This window comes from Onychostoma macrolepis, chromosome 25, assembly GCF_012432095.1.
Source record: "Onychostoma macrolepis isolate SWU-2019 chromosome 25, ASM1243209v1, whole genome shotgun sequence".
NCBI lineage: Eukaryota > Metazoa > Chordata > Actinopteri > Cypriniformes > Cyprinidae > Onychostoma > Onychostoma macrolepis.
In genome coordinates this window covers 21,793,640-21,810,413 of record NC_081179.1, presented here as the reverse complement: position 1 = coordinate 21,810,413, position 16,774 = coordinate 21,793,640, and the positions used below count along the sequence as shown (strand labels likewise).

At 38.1% G+C, this 16,774-nt stretch overlaps 4 protein-coding genes across 4 annotated transcripts; all 4 read right to left on the bottom strand.

The window, feature by feature from the left end:
• Positions 1–4,016: 4,016 nt before the first annotated feature.
• On the bottom strand, positions 4,017–6,958 carry LOC131534142 (piggyBac transposable element-derived protein 4-like). Its single transcript, XM_058766814.1, has 3 exons — positions 6,563–6,958; positions 5,768–5,851; positions 4,017–5,580 (listed from the first exon to the last, which is right to left on the bottom strand). The coding sequence occupies exons 1-3, from the start codon at positions 6,709–6,711 to the stop codon at positions 4,017–4,019; spliced, it is 1,797 nt and encodes a 598-aa protein (XP_058622797.1). The 5' UTR covers positions 6,712–6,958.
• A 3,124-nt stretch (positions 6,959–10,082) lies between these two features.
• Positions 10,083–10,702, bottom strand: LOC131534378 (histone H4). The gene has a single exon (XM_058767210.1). It carries the CDS (start codon positions 10,502–10,504, stop codon positions 10,193–10,195), a length of 312 nt encoding a protein of 103 aa, XP_058623193.1. The 5' UTR covers positions 10,505–10,702; the 3' UTR covers positions 10,083–10,192.
• Positions 10,703–11,132: 430 nt separating this feature from the next.
• LOC131534336 (histone H3) lies at positions 11,133–11,748 on the bottom strand. The gene has a single exon (XM_058767169.1). The coding sequence runs from the start codon at positions 11,669–11,671 to the stop codon at positions 11,261–11,263; it is 411 nt and encodes a 136-aa protein (XP_058623152.1). The 5' UTR covers positions 11,672–11,748; the 3' UTR covers positions 11,133–11,260.
• Positions 11,749–12,990: 1,242 nt separating this feature from the next.
• On the bottom strand, positions 12,991–13,714 carry LOC131534349 (histone H2A-like). Its single transcript, XM_058767180.1, has one exon. It carries the CDS (start codon positions 13,645–13,647, stop codon positions 13,261–13,263), a length of 387 nt encoding a protein of 128 aa, XP_058623163.1. The 5' UTR covers positions 13,648–13,714; the 3' UTR covers positions 12,991–13,260.
• Between the last annotated feature and the right edge of the window lie 3,060 nt (positions 13,715–16,774).

Here is a 16,774-nt window from a genome sequence, read left to right as displayed (position 1 = left end):
AATAGCTATGTTGCTGGCAGAGGCTATTTACATTAACTCCACCCACAAATGTATGATTGGGATAGTCAAATATGCAAAAGACGGTTACTAGTTGTCAGATTCAGTGGTGCAGATGGTAAAGTTTGCAATACACTTCTTTTGACACGATCGACAAGGGTTCGAATCTGCCTTTTGGCGAACTTTTTTTCTCGCTTTTTAAATTTCAAATCACATCACATCAGAAAAGCATTTATTTTTTAATAAAAATGAAGGAAATAATCAAAGAGTTGAACATAAAGTATCGGGTAGGGTTAGGGTAGGTGTAGAGGGCTTTTGTCCCAATAAGGTGGCATCCATTTAATAATTAGAAATAAAATTTAAAATTACACTCAATAAGTTATTGCATACTATTTTATAATGTATTACAATGCAGAAGTGCAGATAATTACCACTATTTTTGCAATAAGTAATGTTTTTCTCTAATAATGTTTTTCGCCATGTTTTTATTTTATTTTAACATAGAATAAATAGAATCTAAAGCTATCTGCACTGTGTAAATAACATATCACTAAAGAATACTGCTATTTTCACTTTGTGGTTTAGTCTTGACTTCTGGTCGTGAGTGACAGTGCTGGGGAAATCTGTTGATTGTCGAGTGCCAAATAAACACAGTGTTTATTATGTATATAGAGTATATTTATTTAAGTTCTGATAACTTATACTGTTTTGTACAGAATTGTGTTGTTCATGTTGAAGGATTTGTGCAATTGAGAAATATAAGCTTTTCTTACACTTATATTGTTATAGTAAAACTGTTTGTGCAAATTTTTTAGCAAAAACCTAAAATGTTTTTTCTCGAATGGGAGTGGGGGTTTGGGCGCTCGGAGGGGTCTCGCCGGGAGTAATTCAATGTAGAACCGCCACTGGATGAGACTCACTAACAACTAAGGAAAATCTTTCCATGGACATTTTCAAATATAAACTAGTATTGTCAGAGTAATTTTGACAGATACACTGCCATCCTCCCAATATTTCAAAAAAGGTTTTAATAGTTTTGATACATATGTTCCCATAATCTACTAATTAAGGCTTCATTTTCTTTACACTAGTTGCAACTATAAACACACACACGCACGCACGCACACACACACACACACGTAGGCTAAGTGTTAAGTGTCTTGCACTACAAATGTGTACAAATGTGAGGTGCCACCAAATGATAAGTCATATATCTTGAGAAGATCTGTAAACTGATAGGCCATAACATTAAAAACTGCCAACCTGCCAAGAATATGGAAACAACAGTAAAGTCAAGCAAACATGAGAATAAACAAATGACAGCACACCAATGAGAACAATACCTTAGTTGTGGAATACCATGGAATATGTTAAATCATGATTAACATTTGGTTAACAGATTATGTCCATAGTTTACCTCTCTGCTCTGCTCAGCCTTTGCCCAGACAAACTCTGGTTAGCTTCAGGTAACTGCTCTTTGGGTGTTTTTTTTTTTTTTATTATTATTATTATTATTATATGTGAAGTGTATTATATGTATAAAATAGCCTGACAAAATAGTAGTGTTCGTTCTAAATGATGAGGACAGCAATGTGGCTAATGTTTTCTTTATTTATGAATGGCTACACAACAGCATTTATGCCATGGCTGGTATATGCATAGTTTTGATTTGCTATAACTTATTATTTGATCTTCTTTTAATATTCAGATAAATATCTGATGTATGATTCTAACTGTTATACTAAAAAAATATTTTTTTCTTAATTTTTTGAGAAGAAAGAAAGCAAGAAAGAAAGAAAGAAAGAAAAAGAAAATTCGCCAGAAAACAGCAGCGCTGTACCAGTTAACACAATCGTGCACAGTTGCTATCCATTGACTCCAGTTTGTTTATTTATTCATTCATTCATTCTGATATCATATGATATTTTGTCTAAATCTAAAAGTCTTTATTTTACTCCCTCCCTGACTGCAGCCACCTGCTATCATCTGTTTTCAAGGCAGTCAATTGAGCCTAGTTAATATGAAGTGACGGTTTTCATATTCACTATTGTAGGGGAATTTGCAGTTAAATCCAATGAGCAGATATGATGAACAAAGACCAGGGGCCTCATTTATAAAGTGTGGGTTAGCCTCATTTATAAAACACTGTAAAGGGAAGAGACAAAAGGGGCATTGAGGCTCAGTTGGGCCACTGACTCACTCTAATTTCATTTATGCAATTTATTTGACCATTATGCATAATTGAAACATAAGATATGAATGAATAAATGAATACATGTATTCATTTAATTTAAATTTGTAGTAGGTAACCGTAATGAGTACTGCAGGTTTTTGGAAATGTAAGATGTTCTTGCAGCTCACTGTTCTAAATTAAAGGATTTGGACAATGATTGGTGATATTTTATATGTTAATGACATTAACTAGGAGTCGTTTACAAGCAGAGAGCTGAAACCATTCAGGTGCGTGCAAGTTTCACATTTGCGATTCATAGATTTCACATCTGAAAGAGATGTGTACATGTGTTTTCGGTGCGTACTGTACGTTCATGAATCACACCCGTATGCATATTTGAGAGATGATTGTAAGATCAAATTTAGGATGGTTTCTGCACAACATGCATACAGTAGTAGAAGTAAATTGTTGAAGTGTAGGCCTATTCAGGGACGGACTGGGAGTAAAAAACAGCCCTGGATTTTCTCCTAAATAGGCCCACTTCAACTACAAACAGCCGCTACTCTCTCACAATATTACAGCAATCCTGTTGCATTTATCGCAAATAACATCACAAAACCCACGGTGACCCTGCTGACAAAAACAACAGAAACCACCACAGAAATTCTAATGATTTCCACAACAAATACCATAACAAACATTACAAACCATGAACTTTTAACCATTAAAACCATTAAGTAATGGTTCCTAGTGTGTTTTGGGATGCATTACATTAGGATTTAGTGTTTGTTTGTTTTGGGGTTTTTTTAAGCCACCAAGAGAAGGTGACCAATTACCAGCAGAGACCAACAGGCACTATTACAGTTTCCATTAAAACCAAAAACATTTTCATTATAACCAGTAAAACCATTACAAATTATACAATGGTTTCTATATTTGTTTTGTTTTTGTGTTTTTTCAGCAGGGGATTTAAATAAATGTATTAGGCTTTCATATGAACTAAAATTCTTGAAATCTACATAAAAAAAAAAAACAACCCAAAATGTACAAAGAAAAAAATCGCTGCTGTCTCTTTATGAATTAATTGCCAGACAATGCTGAGTGATAATGAACGTTAGGACCAGGGGTGTCCTAGGATTTTACTATAGTGCTCATAGGCTACATGCTACATGAGAGAGGAGGGCAAATGTAATCTATCTGTTCGCTTTTTTTTTCCTTTTTTTTTTGCTTTCTTTTAGCCTCTTCCAACCGCAACGTTTTTTGCTTGCCATGCACGAGCCCACTTCGTGTTAGTTTCGGTTTCTTATAAACAAAAATAGATTGCATTAGCGCCCCCTTTTGTCGGCCGTCAATGTCACTTAGTTTGACACTTTTTCTTTGTTGATCAAGCAGCCAGGCAGACTGCACTTCTCCAGAACATCCAGATGGCCAGTCCGCCCCTGAGCCTATTTAAACTCCTTAACCTTTTATATATACACAATATATACCATCAAAACCCACTTCAAGTTAGTATTAACATTACATAATGTCAGAAAAAACAAAAATACAACTACTAATAATTCAGTGTCAATGAAACTTTATTGGCGTATTAATAATGTAGCTTACTGCTTTAAAAAGCAAGCAAAACATATTTTGTATATTTGTGTCAGGAAAAATAAATATACAATAGACAAATAGACAAAAGGACACAATTTCTAAGCTGATAGGCCTACTTTTAATGCATGGGCATTACGTTTTTTCCCCTTTAAGTCTTTTTAAATTGTTGTTAATTTGTCTCTTTCTGAACATTTTGGACTTCCATTTCATATATTTTGTTGACTTAAATGAATTTGCCTGAGCTTTTTGGTCACAGATTTTTGTGCCATTCCTGGAAACAGTTTCTGTTCAACTGAAGACACAAGTGAACGTCACAAGCCTGGCATTTCCAAGGCGTTTGTTGCTTCTTTCCATGCACGGCTTTGCAATGCACACAGATCCGGCGGCCGACCGTAGCAATTCTTCTGACGTCTGAAGTCAGCTGAGCTCCTGGAACAGGCACGTGATCTGTGCTAAACTGTTTTGGTGCTGCTTTCTGTGACAAGCCACAGAGCTCTGCAATAAGCTCTTCCATGAACTGATCACGAGTCATGCTGCCAAGCAGCTCTTTGTGCAATATGAAAGCGTTGTTGGCGGCAATGTCCAAGAAGTGTAGGAAGATTTTTCTGTACCACTTCATGGTTTTGTGCTGTGCGGCGTAGTATTGCAACAGCTGATCGGACAGGTCAACACCCCCCATGTGCTGGTTGTATGCAGTCACAGGTGCAGGACATGGAAAAGACTTTGCCTTCCATGTATGCTGTGCTTTGATTTTCCTTTGCACGCGCTCTCCTGTATAGGCAGCATGGATGGTGGAACAAACAGACACCACTTGCGCGTCCATCCACTTCACACACACAAGAGGCCCGTCCGAATCCACCTGATGGATCCTCCTGCAGTTTCTGCTCAGTGAATTAGCTGCAGTCTTCGGAAGTCCTTCCTCTGGTCTCTGTCGTCCGCAAGCACCAAACTTCAGAGCAAACAAGTCTGTGAAGAGCTTTGGACTTGTGTAGAAATCATCCATGTACACATGGTACCCAGAGCCCAAAACTTTACGGTCCAGGAGAGACATCACAGCATCATACGAAAGCCCACGGTCTGTGGGAAAGCTATTCTTGCCCGTGTAGACAGAGAAGTCCACAGTATATCCATTTGATGAGTCTGAAAGGATGAAAAACTTGAACTTTGTCAGCTTGGCTTTCATGCACGGTGTCACTTCTCTCTTTGCTCTGCATGCCACCAATCTTTCATTCACAGCTAAATTTCTTCTAGGATGATAGAAGGCTTTGCATGCAAGACGGATCGTGTTCATGAGGGGTTTGATCCTGAACAGACGGTCATGTTGGGCTGTGCCCCTCTTTCTGTCGTTTTCCTCGTCTGCGTCTGGGTGACTCATGTGTACATTCCATGAAATGGTGCGATATCTGTCCCTTGACATAATTGTAGCGGAAAAAGGCAGAGAGAAAAGGCTGTCCTCCCGCCAGTAGTCAGCGATGGAGCTCATCTTCACCGCGGCCATGTAGAAAACGAGTCCGATGTAGCGGTAAAGCTCATCAACACTGACATCGGTCCACTTGTACTTGCGGCCCTTTGCAGCTGCCCTGGCGGCCTGAGCATTTGTGTTGTGGCACAGGTTATCCACGGCGCTGTCTGTGAAAAACAGTTTGAAAAGACTCATGGGAGAGTTCGCGTCAGCAGTAGACAACTGCGGTCCAGGTTCCCGAGCAGGCAGGAATCTCAGAGTCTGTGGAGCCCCGTCAACATCAGTCTCTGCTTTCCATGAAAGAGTCCTGGCTCTCTTTGCAGCAGGCATCTGCTCACGGTCATTATCACATCTGAGGAAAGAGCATGCACATGTGAACATGCTGACAACAGGATCACAACAGCATTATCAATCAAGTGTATCAACCACTCATTAAAAGAAGTGATTTACAAATATGTATATTATCTAAAAGTATGTAAAGAAAGGTAAATTAACAGGTTAAAAATAAATAAACAAATAAATAAATAAAGCACACTTACTGGTTAAGATTGTCTGCAGCACTGAAAACTGAATGACGCTTGCTTGCCGCCCTTGTGTGATATGCACCCGAAGGCACCACATTCCTAAAACAACAACAAAAACAAAACACTTGTTATCTCAGATTGTCAAAGGTGGCATACCAGAGCATGCATAAGTGATGGGCAATTATAGGCCTATGGACTGATGGGACACCAACATACATATGTATACCGATTTATGTTTGCAAATATCTGATTAGGTGTATGTTTTCAGTTTATCTTTGATGCAGTATATGACATTAAACAACGGCCTTAGGTTAACCAAAACTATAGGCCATTGATATGGTCTCAAACATTGTTATTATTATTATTATTATTAAGAATTTATTTATTTTTTGTCACAGTATAGAACATTTACACAGTTTTGTAATAGAGTTAAATAGTATGAAAAGTCCACAGAACAGCACATTTTACTCATAACATTACAAATAGCGGTCCCACTTTATATTAGGTGGCCTTAACTACTATGTACTTACATTTAAATTAATAATTTGGTACAATGCACTTATTGTGCTCATACATGTTGTTACATTGTACTTATATTGTTAATAATACCTTTATGTAATTACATTTATAATTACACTGTTGGCCCATCCCTTACACCACTTAACCTGTCCCTTACCCACCTGAATAGCAGCAGAAGTGTTTTGCAATACAATATGAACACAATAAGTACATTGTATTTATTTCTGATGTAAGTACATAATAATAAGGCCACCTGATATAAAGTGTGACCCAAATAGGAGGTCGACTTACTCGTTACAAATTGTATCCTTTGTTGCACCAAATCGCTCCTGAAAAGGAAAGCTTTCATCCTCCAAATCTTCGTCGTCTTCTGAAGAAAAGGCGGACTCTTCCTCGCTGTCTGTGATCGTCTGGAGAGCGTCCTCGCGCGTCTGTGCCATCGCGATGAACAGGTTTATCGTGGGGCGTTTAACGCGTTTCTGCGGCTCATATCAGATCATTACCATATTAATAAGGGCTTTTCGGATGTGTACAGTTAGACCAGTGTTAGAAATCAGAACAGAAACACTTGATCCCTCTCCTTGCACTTCCTCTTTCTACACATAAAATGGCTCGTCTCTCATTGGCGCCCATTCTAATGTGAAATGGCTGGAGGATCTTCTTCATTTTCTGCTTTTTCTTCTTCTTGCTTTACGGCGGATCGCAGACTTATAAGTGCATTACCGCCACCTATCTCTCTAAATGGACCATTGACACTCTATCTACAATAGAGTAGATTAACTTGATTAACCTGATTAACCTCCCAATCCACATTCAAACACCCTTGAATCTTGCACCAGTTTAGCGTCTCCACAGAGCTTCATCCGGCGCTGCGTGTCCAGCTCCTCCGTCCGCCCTCAGCCCTCTGAAGCAGGATTTAGAGAAGAGAATGTAAGAAAGAAAGAAAGAAACACTTATACTCGCTTGTTTAAACCAGTTCTTCCTAAACAATGTAACAATAATGATATAATGTTTCTTCCTGGATTTAATAAATTCTTAATTATAAACTCTCTAGTTCATCCTTCAACTTGTTTCTTTCATCAGCATATTTCCTACAGTACATTATAACATGTTCATCACATACCTCACATAGGCCTGTTGAATGTTTACTCATTAAATGCATTATATTGTTTAACCTTGTATGCACCAGTCATAACCTTGTAATCATGTTCTCCTCAGATCTGCTCGAACCTGATCATCTTCCTTTGCCCACTGTTGACTGTATTTGATACAAATGCCTTCCTTTGGTGTCTATGTCCCAATACTGCTGCCATAATTTCCAAATATTCCTTTTGATGATTGATTTACTTTCTGTCCTACTAAGTGAAATCTGAATATCAACTATTTCTCGTTCTGTGGACTTTTTTGCTAAATTATCTGCCTCTTCATTACCTCTCAACCCAATATGAGCCGGTACCCACAGACACTGAACTTTTATGCTATTTTGCTTAAGTCAATATAATTCTTGAATAATCTCTATTATCATATCTTGTCTTATTTCTGACTTCTTCTCATTCAAACTTATTAAATCTGAACATATTACTACCTTGGATATTTTAACTTCACTAATCCACCTTATTTCCATAATTATTGCAAACATCTCTCCAGTAAACACTGATAAACAATCTGATACTGCTCTTATTCACTTTGGTATTACGAATACAGAGCCCTTTTCAAGCATCTGTGAAAATGTGCATACATTCTCTATACCTTGACCCTATATATTCCCTTACATCATATACCTCTGTTTCGTAAGACCCTTCCTTTTGTCTTCTTTCTAATAAGCTAAGATCAACTTTTGGTTGGCACTGGAGATCAAGGAATTATTGGAGCATATCCTAGATTCTTAATATTGAGTGGAAGTAGGCGGGTGCTGAGCCTGTGGTTGTATATGCAAGCATCAATGACTTGAACTTGATGCGAGCTGAGACCGGTAGTCAGTGCAAGGAGATAAAGAGAGGTGTAACATGGGCTCCTTTGGGCTTGTTGAAGACCAGTTGTGCCGCTGCATTCTGAATCAATTCACAAACTTTATATTTGTGGAAAGTATTATTTTTGTCTTTTCCACTGAAAACATAAAGCCATTTTCCCTTGACCACTTTTCTACCTCATTTAATGCACACTGCATTGTCTTTATATTATACTCTATATTCTTTCCTTTAAACCAAAGAGCTCAATCATCAGCAAACAAAGATTTCCCCAGACTTGAATGTATCCTTGAAAAAGCATCATTAATTATGATGATAAATAACAGTGGACTTATTACACTGCCCTTCACCCTAATACTCCTTCCAATTAAAAAATAGTTAATTCAATTGTACGTTCTTCCTTTTATACTCAAATTTTCTAATTTTATTAATAATCCCTTTTTCCACAACATATCATATGCCTTCTCTATATCAAAAAAACAAAAACAAAACAGCGATGACACTCTCCTTGTTAACAAATGCCTTTCTTATATCACCTTCTAAATATACTACTGAATCCAAAGTCCCTCTTCCCCACCTAAACCCACTTTGATAAGGAGAAAACCAGTTCCTTTTTTCCAAATGATATGTCAATCTGTCTGTTTTCATTCTCTCTATGACTTTACATAAATGAGAAGTTAAAGCTATTGGACGATAAGTCATAGGATTACTTGGATCTTTCCCGGGCTTTTTAATAGGTATAATTACTGCTTCCTTCTAACTTTGAGGAAGTATACCTTCCATCCATATTCTGTTATAAAATGCTAAAATCAACTTTCACTAAAATGCTTCATCATAGTATAACTTACTCCATCCATTTTTTTTTTTTTTTTTATTTCTTTCATTTTCTTAATCACGCCCCACACCTCCTCTTCTGGAGTATTCTTGCCTATTTCATTACAATGCTGCAGTATTCTTGCCTATTTTGAATTACAAATAATTTAATTTGGCTTTCCTTACTGTCCTTCTTACATTTGCTTGTGCTTTTTATATTCTATTAAATCTTGAAAAGTATGTGTTTTCCTGACTCTCTTAAATGCTTTCCTTTTCTTTCCTATCTGGAGGATATTTCTTCTTCTTGGCGGGTTGCAAACCAACTAGAAAGGTGCATACCGCCACCTACTGTACTGGAGTGTGAAGATTTTCTATATTCTGTTCTTTAGATCGCTATTTCTCAAGAACTTTAACGCTGTAACTAATGTAGGCTATTAAATTATACTCCTGCCTTTAAAATATTATATAAGGTATTTTTTTTACATCTAATCAAAAAATGCTCAACCGTTTCCATTTCCTGACATGCATGAGTTCCAGTAGTTCTGCCATTTACTCTTACAAACTTGCTTAATCACAGAGTTGCCTTCTGCCCTGCATAAAAACTGCACTACACCATTTGACTTATCCTATATAAAATAATCAATATCTCTATCAGTATATCTTTTCTACATGACTATAAAGTAATACATAGTATATATCCATCATTGATTGTTTATTTGCACCCCAGTCTTGTCCTACTAAACACCTCAATTTACAATCCACCCACAAACCTAAATATTTAAATTTCTTTAAACCCTTTAAGGTGAAGGGCAGGCTGGGCACAGACACCCGCTCCATAGTCTCCACCCCTGAACAACCTTCTATACAAGCTCCTGTCTCACTATTGTCTTTTGCCGCGTGCACTCTGGATAAATGTTTCACTATTTCGAGTCAAAGGAACTCATGTAGAATGGACACATGTGTAGCATTTAATATACGCACCAAAATCACTTGGAAAGAAAGAAAAAAAAAAAAAAAAAAAAATTGTTTTGAAGTCTGAAATAAAAAGTATCACAAATAACCATAAAATTGACATACTCCTTTCGAAAATGTGGGTGGCTCTTAAAAGAGCCGTTGGGTTTCTATGGCAACACGGACGTGTTTATCCTCCGAAGCCGTACAGAGTGCGTCCCTGTCGTTTCAGCGCGTACACGACGTCCATGGCGGTGACGGTCTTTCTCTTGGCGTGCTCGGTGTAGGTAACGGCATCGCGGATCACGTTCTCCAGGAACACCTTCAGCACACCGCGGGTCTCCTCGTAGATCAGACCGGAGATACGCTTGACTCCGCCGCGGCGAGCGAGACGACGGATGGCGGGTTTGGTGATGCCCTGGATGTTATCCCGCAGGACTTTACGGTGCCGCTTAGCGCCTCCTTTCCCGAGTCCTTTACCGCCTTTACCTCTTCCAGACATTATTGTATCGAATCAGCTTCTATCTCACACCAGAATGTAACTCTAAATACTAAGAAGAGCGCACCCAGGAGGAGATATACATTCGCTTAGAGGACCTAGTTGAAACATATGAAGGCGGAGCCAATGATGTGAATCAGCAGACCTCCTAACTTTCTGGAATAGATGTGCTGAATTGTCTGTTATAGGCGTAACATTTGGAAATTACCTCATAAAAAATATAGGTATAGTCAGAAATGACATACATTTCTTTCAAACTCATTAATAAATATCCCAGCAATTATTTCCTGTAAACCGGTTCGTGATATTTATGTAATTTTAACTTTTTGATTATTTTGAAATGTATGTATGCTGATTATAAACCAGTATTACTAATTCTGTTTCACTCTTAGTGAAGACAGGTTACCTTTTTTTTCTGTCTAGATGTCTCTGAACAGTAAACTTCTATTGGCAATAGCGAGAGCAAGATGTGTTTATGTGAGACTGAATCATTCATTGCTCAGAACTAAAAGTGAAGTTACAAAATACTTTTACACAAGACAATGCAATGGGGAATGTGCTCAATGAAGTTATAGGATAAAATGCATTTTCTATCGACGTGCATTGATTTGCTCATTCATTAATTCGTTACAAGCAGATGAGAGTTTGAGTGGGCTCACAGCATGTTTTACAGAGATAAAGGAAATTCTACTTTTTTAGACGCATTTAGGTGGCTCTGAAAAGAGCCTTTGGGGTTTAAAGACTTATGAAATCAGGCGTTTAAGCGCGCTCTCCGCGGATGCGGCGCGCCAGCTGGATGTCTTTGGGCATGATGGTGACTCTCTTGGCGTGGATGGCGCACAGGTTGGTGTCCTCAAACAGACCGACCAAATAAGCCTCGCTGGCCTCCTGCAGGGCCATGACAGCGGAGCTCTGGAAGCGCAGGTCCGTCTTGAAGTCCTGAGCGATTTCTCGCACCAGACGCTGGAAGGGCAGCTTGCGGATCAGCAGCTCGGTGGACTTCTGATAGCGACGGATCTCTCGCAGAGCCACGGTGCCGGGCCTGTAGCGGTGAGGCTTCTTGACGCCGCCGGTGGCCGGAGCGCTCTTACGGGCGGCTTTAGTAGCGAGCTGCTTCCTCGGGGCTTTGCCGCCGGTGGATTTACGCGCCGTCTGCTTGGTTCTTGCCATTTTCTCGAAATCGTCTTCTGAAGCAGAATAACGTGTTCTCTTACGCAGCAGCGCAGCTAAACTACTCTTGCGGTGGGCTTTTGTGGTTTTAGAGGCATTTGATTGGCTATTGTGTTTACGTCACAGCGTGACGTGGTCTTTCTGGCCAATAGCTATGAGTTTCCTGTTTTTTAAACGAGTGACCTAACTGATTTTCCCGCTCAAAAATGTATTATTATTATTATTATTATTATTAAACACATAACATTCACAGGGGATACATACAACATAAATATTGTTTAAAAGAACATGGGACTCAGGGTTGATGCAAAGCAATAAAATACATACACAACCATGATACAAAACACAGTAAATACCTTAATAATAAAAAAGATATATGAACAGAAAACAAAACATAACACAGACGTCTAGAAAAGAGAATACAGAATAAGAGCAATCCTTTATTTTATCAATACGGTTGTTTTAGCAGCTTTCTTATTGAGTGATGAGCAGAGAGATTCATAAAACAGTTTCAGATCAATACAAAAAAACCCTAAAATTGGGCATGCAATCAGTAACTTTACATTTGAGAAGATTAAATAGACTACATAGAGTTAGCAGTTTTAACTCCTTTGATCCTGATTCCCAAATCAAAAATAGTGCATTACTTATTTCAAAACTGAAAGTTTGTTGTAAGACAACAAGCCAAGATATTTCTTTCTGAAAATCATTTGCATAACCACATTCAAAAAAATAAGTGTGATATTGTTTCCAAATTAGAAATACAGCATGTGCATTGTGAAGAGATGTCAAATTTAAAGAAATACAGGGGATAGTAAATATGAATAATTTTATAGTGATTTTTTTTTCTTCATCTTGTTAGGTAACAGAAACTTGTTAATACCGGTCCATATTTCAAAGTAGTGTGTAATTTAATTTCCACTTAAAAAATGCTTTAGGACAACTAAACTTCTCTAAGGGATTTTATAATCCAGAAATTGTTACATTTAACATTAGAAAGCTCTATATCTCCAACACTCCCCGCTCAAATATGCTACATTAAGGGAAAAGTAGTTTCATGTTATGCATAAAATAAGAGCGACCCTTAACATATGCATCAGATTGGTTCATCGTGTTTCATCATTACTCATTGATTTAGTGTAGTTTGAATAGGTAATAAAATCGCAGGGCTTCATAGAAATAACTGATCGAAAAAGACCTTTATTAGAAAATGTGTCCGAATAATTAGTAGTATTATTTTAATCGGATGTACTCAAGGAGGTAAAAGCAGCAAAAACACCAAACCTGAAGAACTTGTTAAATAAACATTTCAATGTTTTTATTTGCAATAATCAACGTGTACTCAACTTCATCGGCTTTAGTTTTACAACCAAAACAGTAGATACAAATTAAGTAAACTATAGCTAAACATTTACCGGTATAAAGTGAATCTACGTGAGCAGAATATCAAACAAGACTTGCAGTGACATTACAAAACTTATAACAAAGATTGTGACTTCACATCCTTTAAATTTGCCTTTTAAAGAGAAAGTGGGTGGCTCTAAAAAGAGCCTTTGGGAGTTTTGTATGTTCATCACATTTCAGCTGATCTACTTGGTTTTGGCGGGTTTCTCGGTCTTCTTGGGCAGCAGCACGGCCTGGATGTTGGGCAGCACGCCGCCCTGAGCGATGGTCACTCGGCCCAGGAGTTTGTTCAGCTCCTCGTCGTTGCGCACCGCCAGCTGCAGGTGACGGGGGATGATACGGGTCTTCTTGTTGTCCCGAGCGGCGTTTCCAGCCAACTCCAGGATCTCAGCCGTCAGATACTCGAGCACAGCGGCCAGATAAACCGGAGCACCGGCACCGACGCGCTCGGCGTAGTTTCCTTTGCGGAGAAGCCTGTGAACACGACCGACGGGAAACTGCAGCCCAGCTCTGGAGGAGCGAGTCTTAGCCTTCGCTCTGGTCTTACCGCCGGTTTTACCTCTGCCACTCATTATTGCGTTACTATAACTTCCCCAACTGTAAAACAACACAGAGAAAGTAGCTACTGCCGTTATAGCCTGACACAACCTGTTTTTAAGACATCGTGCTCGTCGTCTATTGGCCAGAATCTGTCACAGCTGCAAACCAATCACAGCGCGTCCCTCCAAAACTCCAAACCCCTCCCCTCGCTGCCAGCCTCTCTTCATTCTAATCTGTCCTTGGAAAGTGCATGGGAAATGTAAAAGTTATTTTCAAAAGAAAACTGGCCTTTTTATTAATTTCACATTAGTCCTATTAGTATTTACTACTTATACGCTTTTATTCAGAAAGTCAACACATGTAAGCATAAGCTACAATTATTATTGTTCCTCCTAATACATAGTGAGTGTATCGCAGACTGTACCAAAGCATTTACCTAAAAAAAACACCCTGATTGCGTTCTGAAGTGCCTAGAAACCATATTCAAGGATTAGGGTACAACGGGGGCTAAAGGCGCCCCGGGGTACTTGGGTAAAAGGCGCCTTTGATTTTATTTTCCTCTAAGCCACTAGATGACACCGAAACGTGGCATAGCACTTTCCAAAACATCAGCTTGCAAGATGCACGTGCAATTTGAAAAAGATGCAATTTGTCTGATCCTTGACGCAGTCACTTGCGGCAGCAAGTTGATTCTGTGCTTACTTGATCTAATATTTTATGTTTAAAAAAAAAAAATGTAGATTTAAGTAGCAAATGAGAATCACTAAAAATGAATGCATCTATTTTGAGACAAATGTCTTCTTAACAATTTTCAGTTTTGCCTAAGATAATTAAAGCAACAGTTTTTAAATAACGAAAGAATATGAAAAAGTATGGTATTTGGGGTAAAAAGCACCCCTGCTGTTGAGGCTAAAGGCCCTTGGTAATTAACATGATAATTAACAGATGACTGACTTTTCCATTTGTTGACATGACATGGTTAGATGGTAAATATCATATATTATGTTGGGTGTCCATATAGAGATATTCACCATGTTTAGAATAAAACCATCATATTTAAAATCACGATATTAATCATATCATAAAATAAAATATAATTTGTTGTTACTACTGTAAATCTATATTTGGTTATTATGGGATCTCCTTCAGTGCTTTCAGAATCTTTACTTTTTTTAATAATATTGTTTCTGTATTTTAAAATAGGCTATATATATTTTTTTTTCTTTTCTTTTTTTTTTACATTAACATATTTTAATGACAGTATATTTATTGAACAAAACTTAATTATTTTATTTTTCAAAATAAGCTAACTTTGCTAAAGTGCTCCGGGTCGTCTCAACCTGTTTGCTTTTCAGCTTTAGCTATATGGAATATACAGGAGACTAGATAATGATCTGAGATATCAATACAATACAATACAATACAATTTTATTTATATAGCACAGTTTAAAAACAACCGAAGTTGACCAAAGTGCTTTACAACACTATACAGACTATAGGCAGAATTAAATACAGCTAAAAAACTCAGATATTCACAGAATATACACAGGCTATAAGAATGTGTGGCACTCCAAACACAAGGACAGAGACAATTTATCATGGAGTATCAAACGCCAACGAGAAGAAATAGGTCTTTAATGTGGATTTAAAAACCGACAAGGTTGGAGCAGTTCTGATATGAGAGGGGAGACTATTCCAAAGTTTTGGGCCGACAACAGAAAAGGCACGGTCACCTCTCGTTTTAGTCTTGTCCTAGGAACATGCAATAGATCAGAATTAGTGGATCTGAGAGATCTCGGAAGTATGAGGCTGTAACAACTCAGTTAAGTACATTGGGGCCAGATTGTGAAGAGATTTAAAAACAAACAATAGAATTTTAAAATCAATTCTGTACTTTACTGGAAGCCAATGAAGTGAAATTAAAACCGGTGTAATACTATCGTATTTGTGCTTTCCAGTAAGAAGCCGAGCTGCTGCATTCTGGACTAACTGCAGACGAGAGACACAGGACTGAGAAACACCAATGTACAGAGAATTACAGTAGTCAAGCCTAGATGTAACAAATGCGTGCATTATGATTTCAAACATCCGTGATGATAGAAATGATTTCACTTTGGAGAAGCCGGATATGATAAAAACAGGACTTAACAACGGAACTTATCTGCTTATCAAATTTGAGGTTATTATCAAACCAAACACCCAAGTTTCTGACACAAGTAGTGCTGTATGGTGACAGAGAAGTAGTTTCGAGATCATATACACTTTTATCATTGGGACCAAACATGATGAATTCAGTTTTACTCTCATTGAGGCATAAAAAATTTGTTGCAAGCCAAAGTTTCAGTTCTTCCAGGCAATCCAAAATGGGCTTAATGCCATGTTTATTGCCACGCTTTAAGGGGATGTAGATTTGGGTGTCATCTGCATATAGATGGAAAGAGACCCCGTGCTTGTTAAAAATAAGCCCTAAAGGAAGCATATAAAGTGAGAACAATACTGGACCAAGAATCGATCCTTGTGGTACACCAGATTTTAAATGCATCTCAGAGGAGAAATGGTGCCCAATGTTGACGACATATCTCCTACTGGTAAGATATGACCTAAACCACTGTAATACTGTGCCCCGTAAACCAACACATGCCTCAAGACGAGATATAAGAATATCATGGTTGACCAGATCAAAGGCAGAGCTAAGGTCTAACAAAACCAGAGCTGTAAACTGGCCAGAATCCGTAGTCAACATGACGTCATTTAAAACTCTTAAGAGGGCAGACTCAGTGCTGTGACAGGATTTAAAACCAGACTGAAATTTTTCATAAATAGAATTATGAGACAAATAAGATTGGAGTTGATTTGAGACAATTTTCTCTAATATTTTTGATAAAAAAGGCAAATTTGAAATCGGACGAAAATTAACCAGCAATGTCGAGTCCAAATTAGGTTTTTTAAGATGTGGTCGCACTGTGGCAAGTTTGAAGTCGTGGGGGACAGTCCCAGTTTGGAGACATTTATTGATAATAGACAACAAATCAGGACCAATAGTGTCAATGATCTGTCTAAGAAAACGTGTTGGAATAACGTCCTGAGGACACATTGTGGGTTTCAGGCTAGACAGAGTTTTGATTAAGGTGTTCAGGTTAATAGACTCGAAAAGAGACC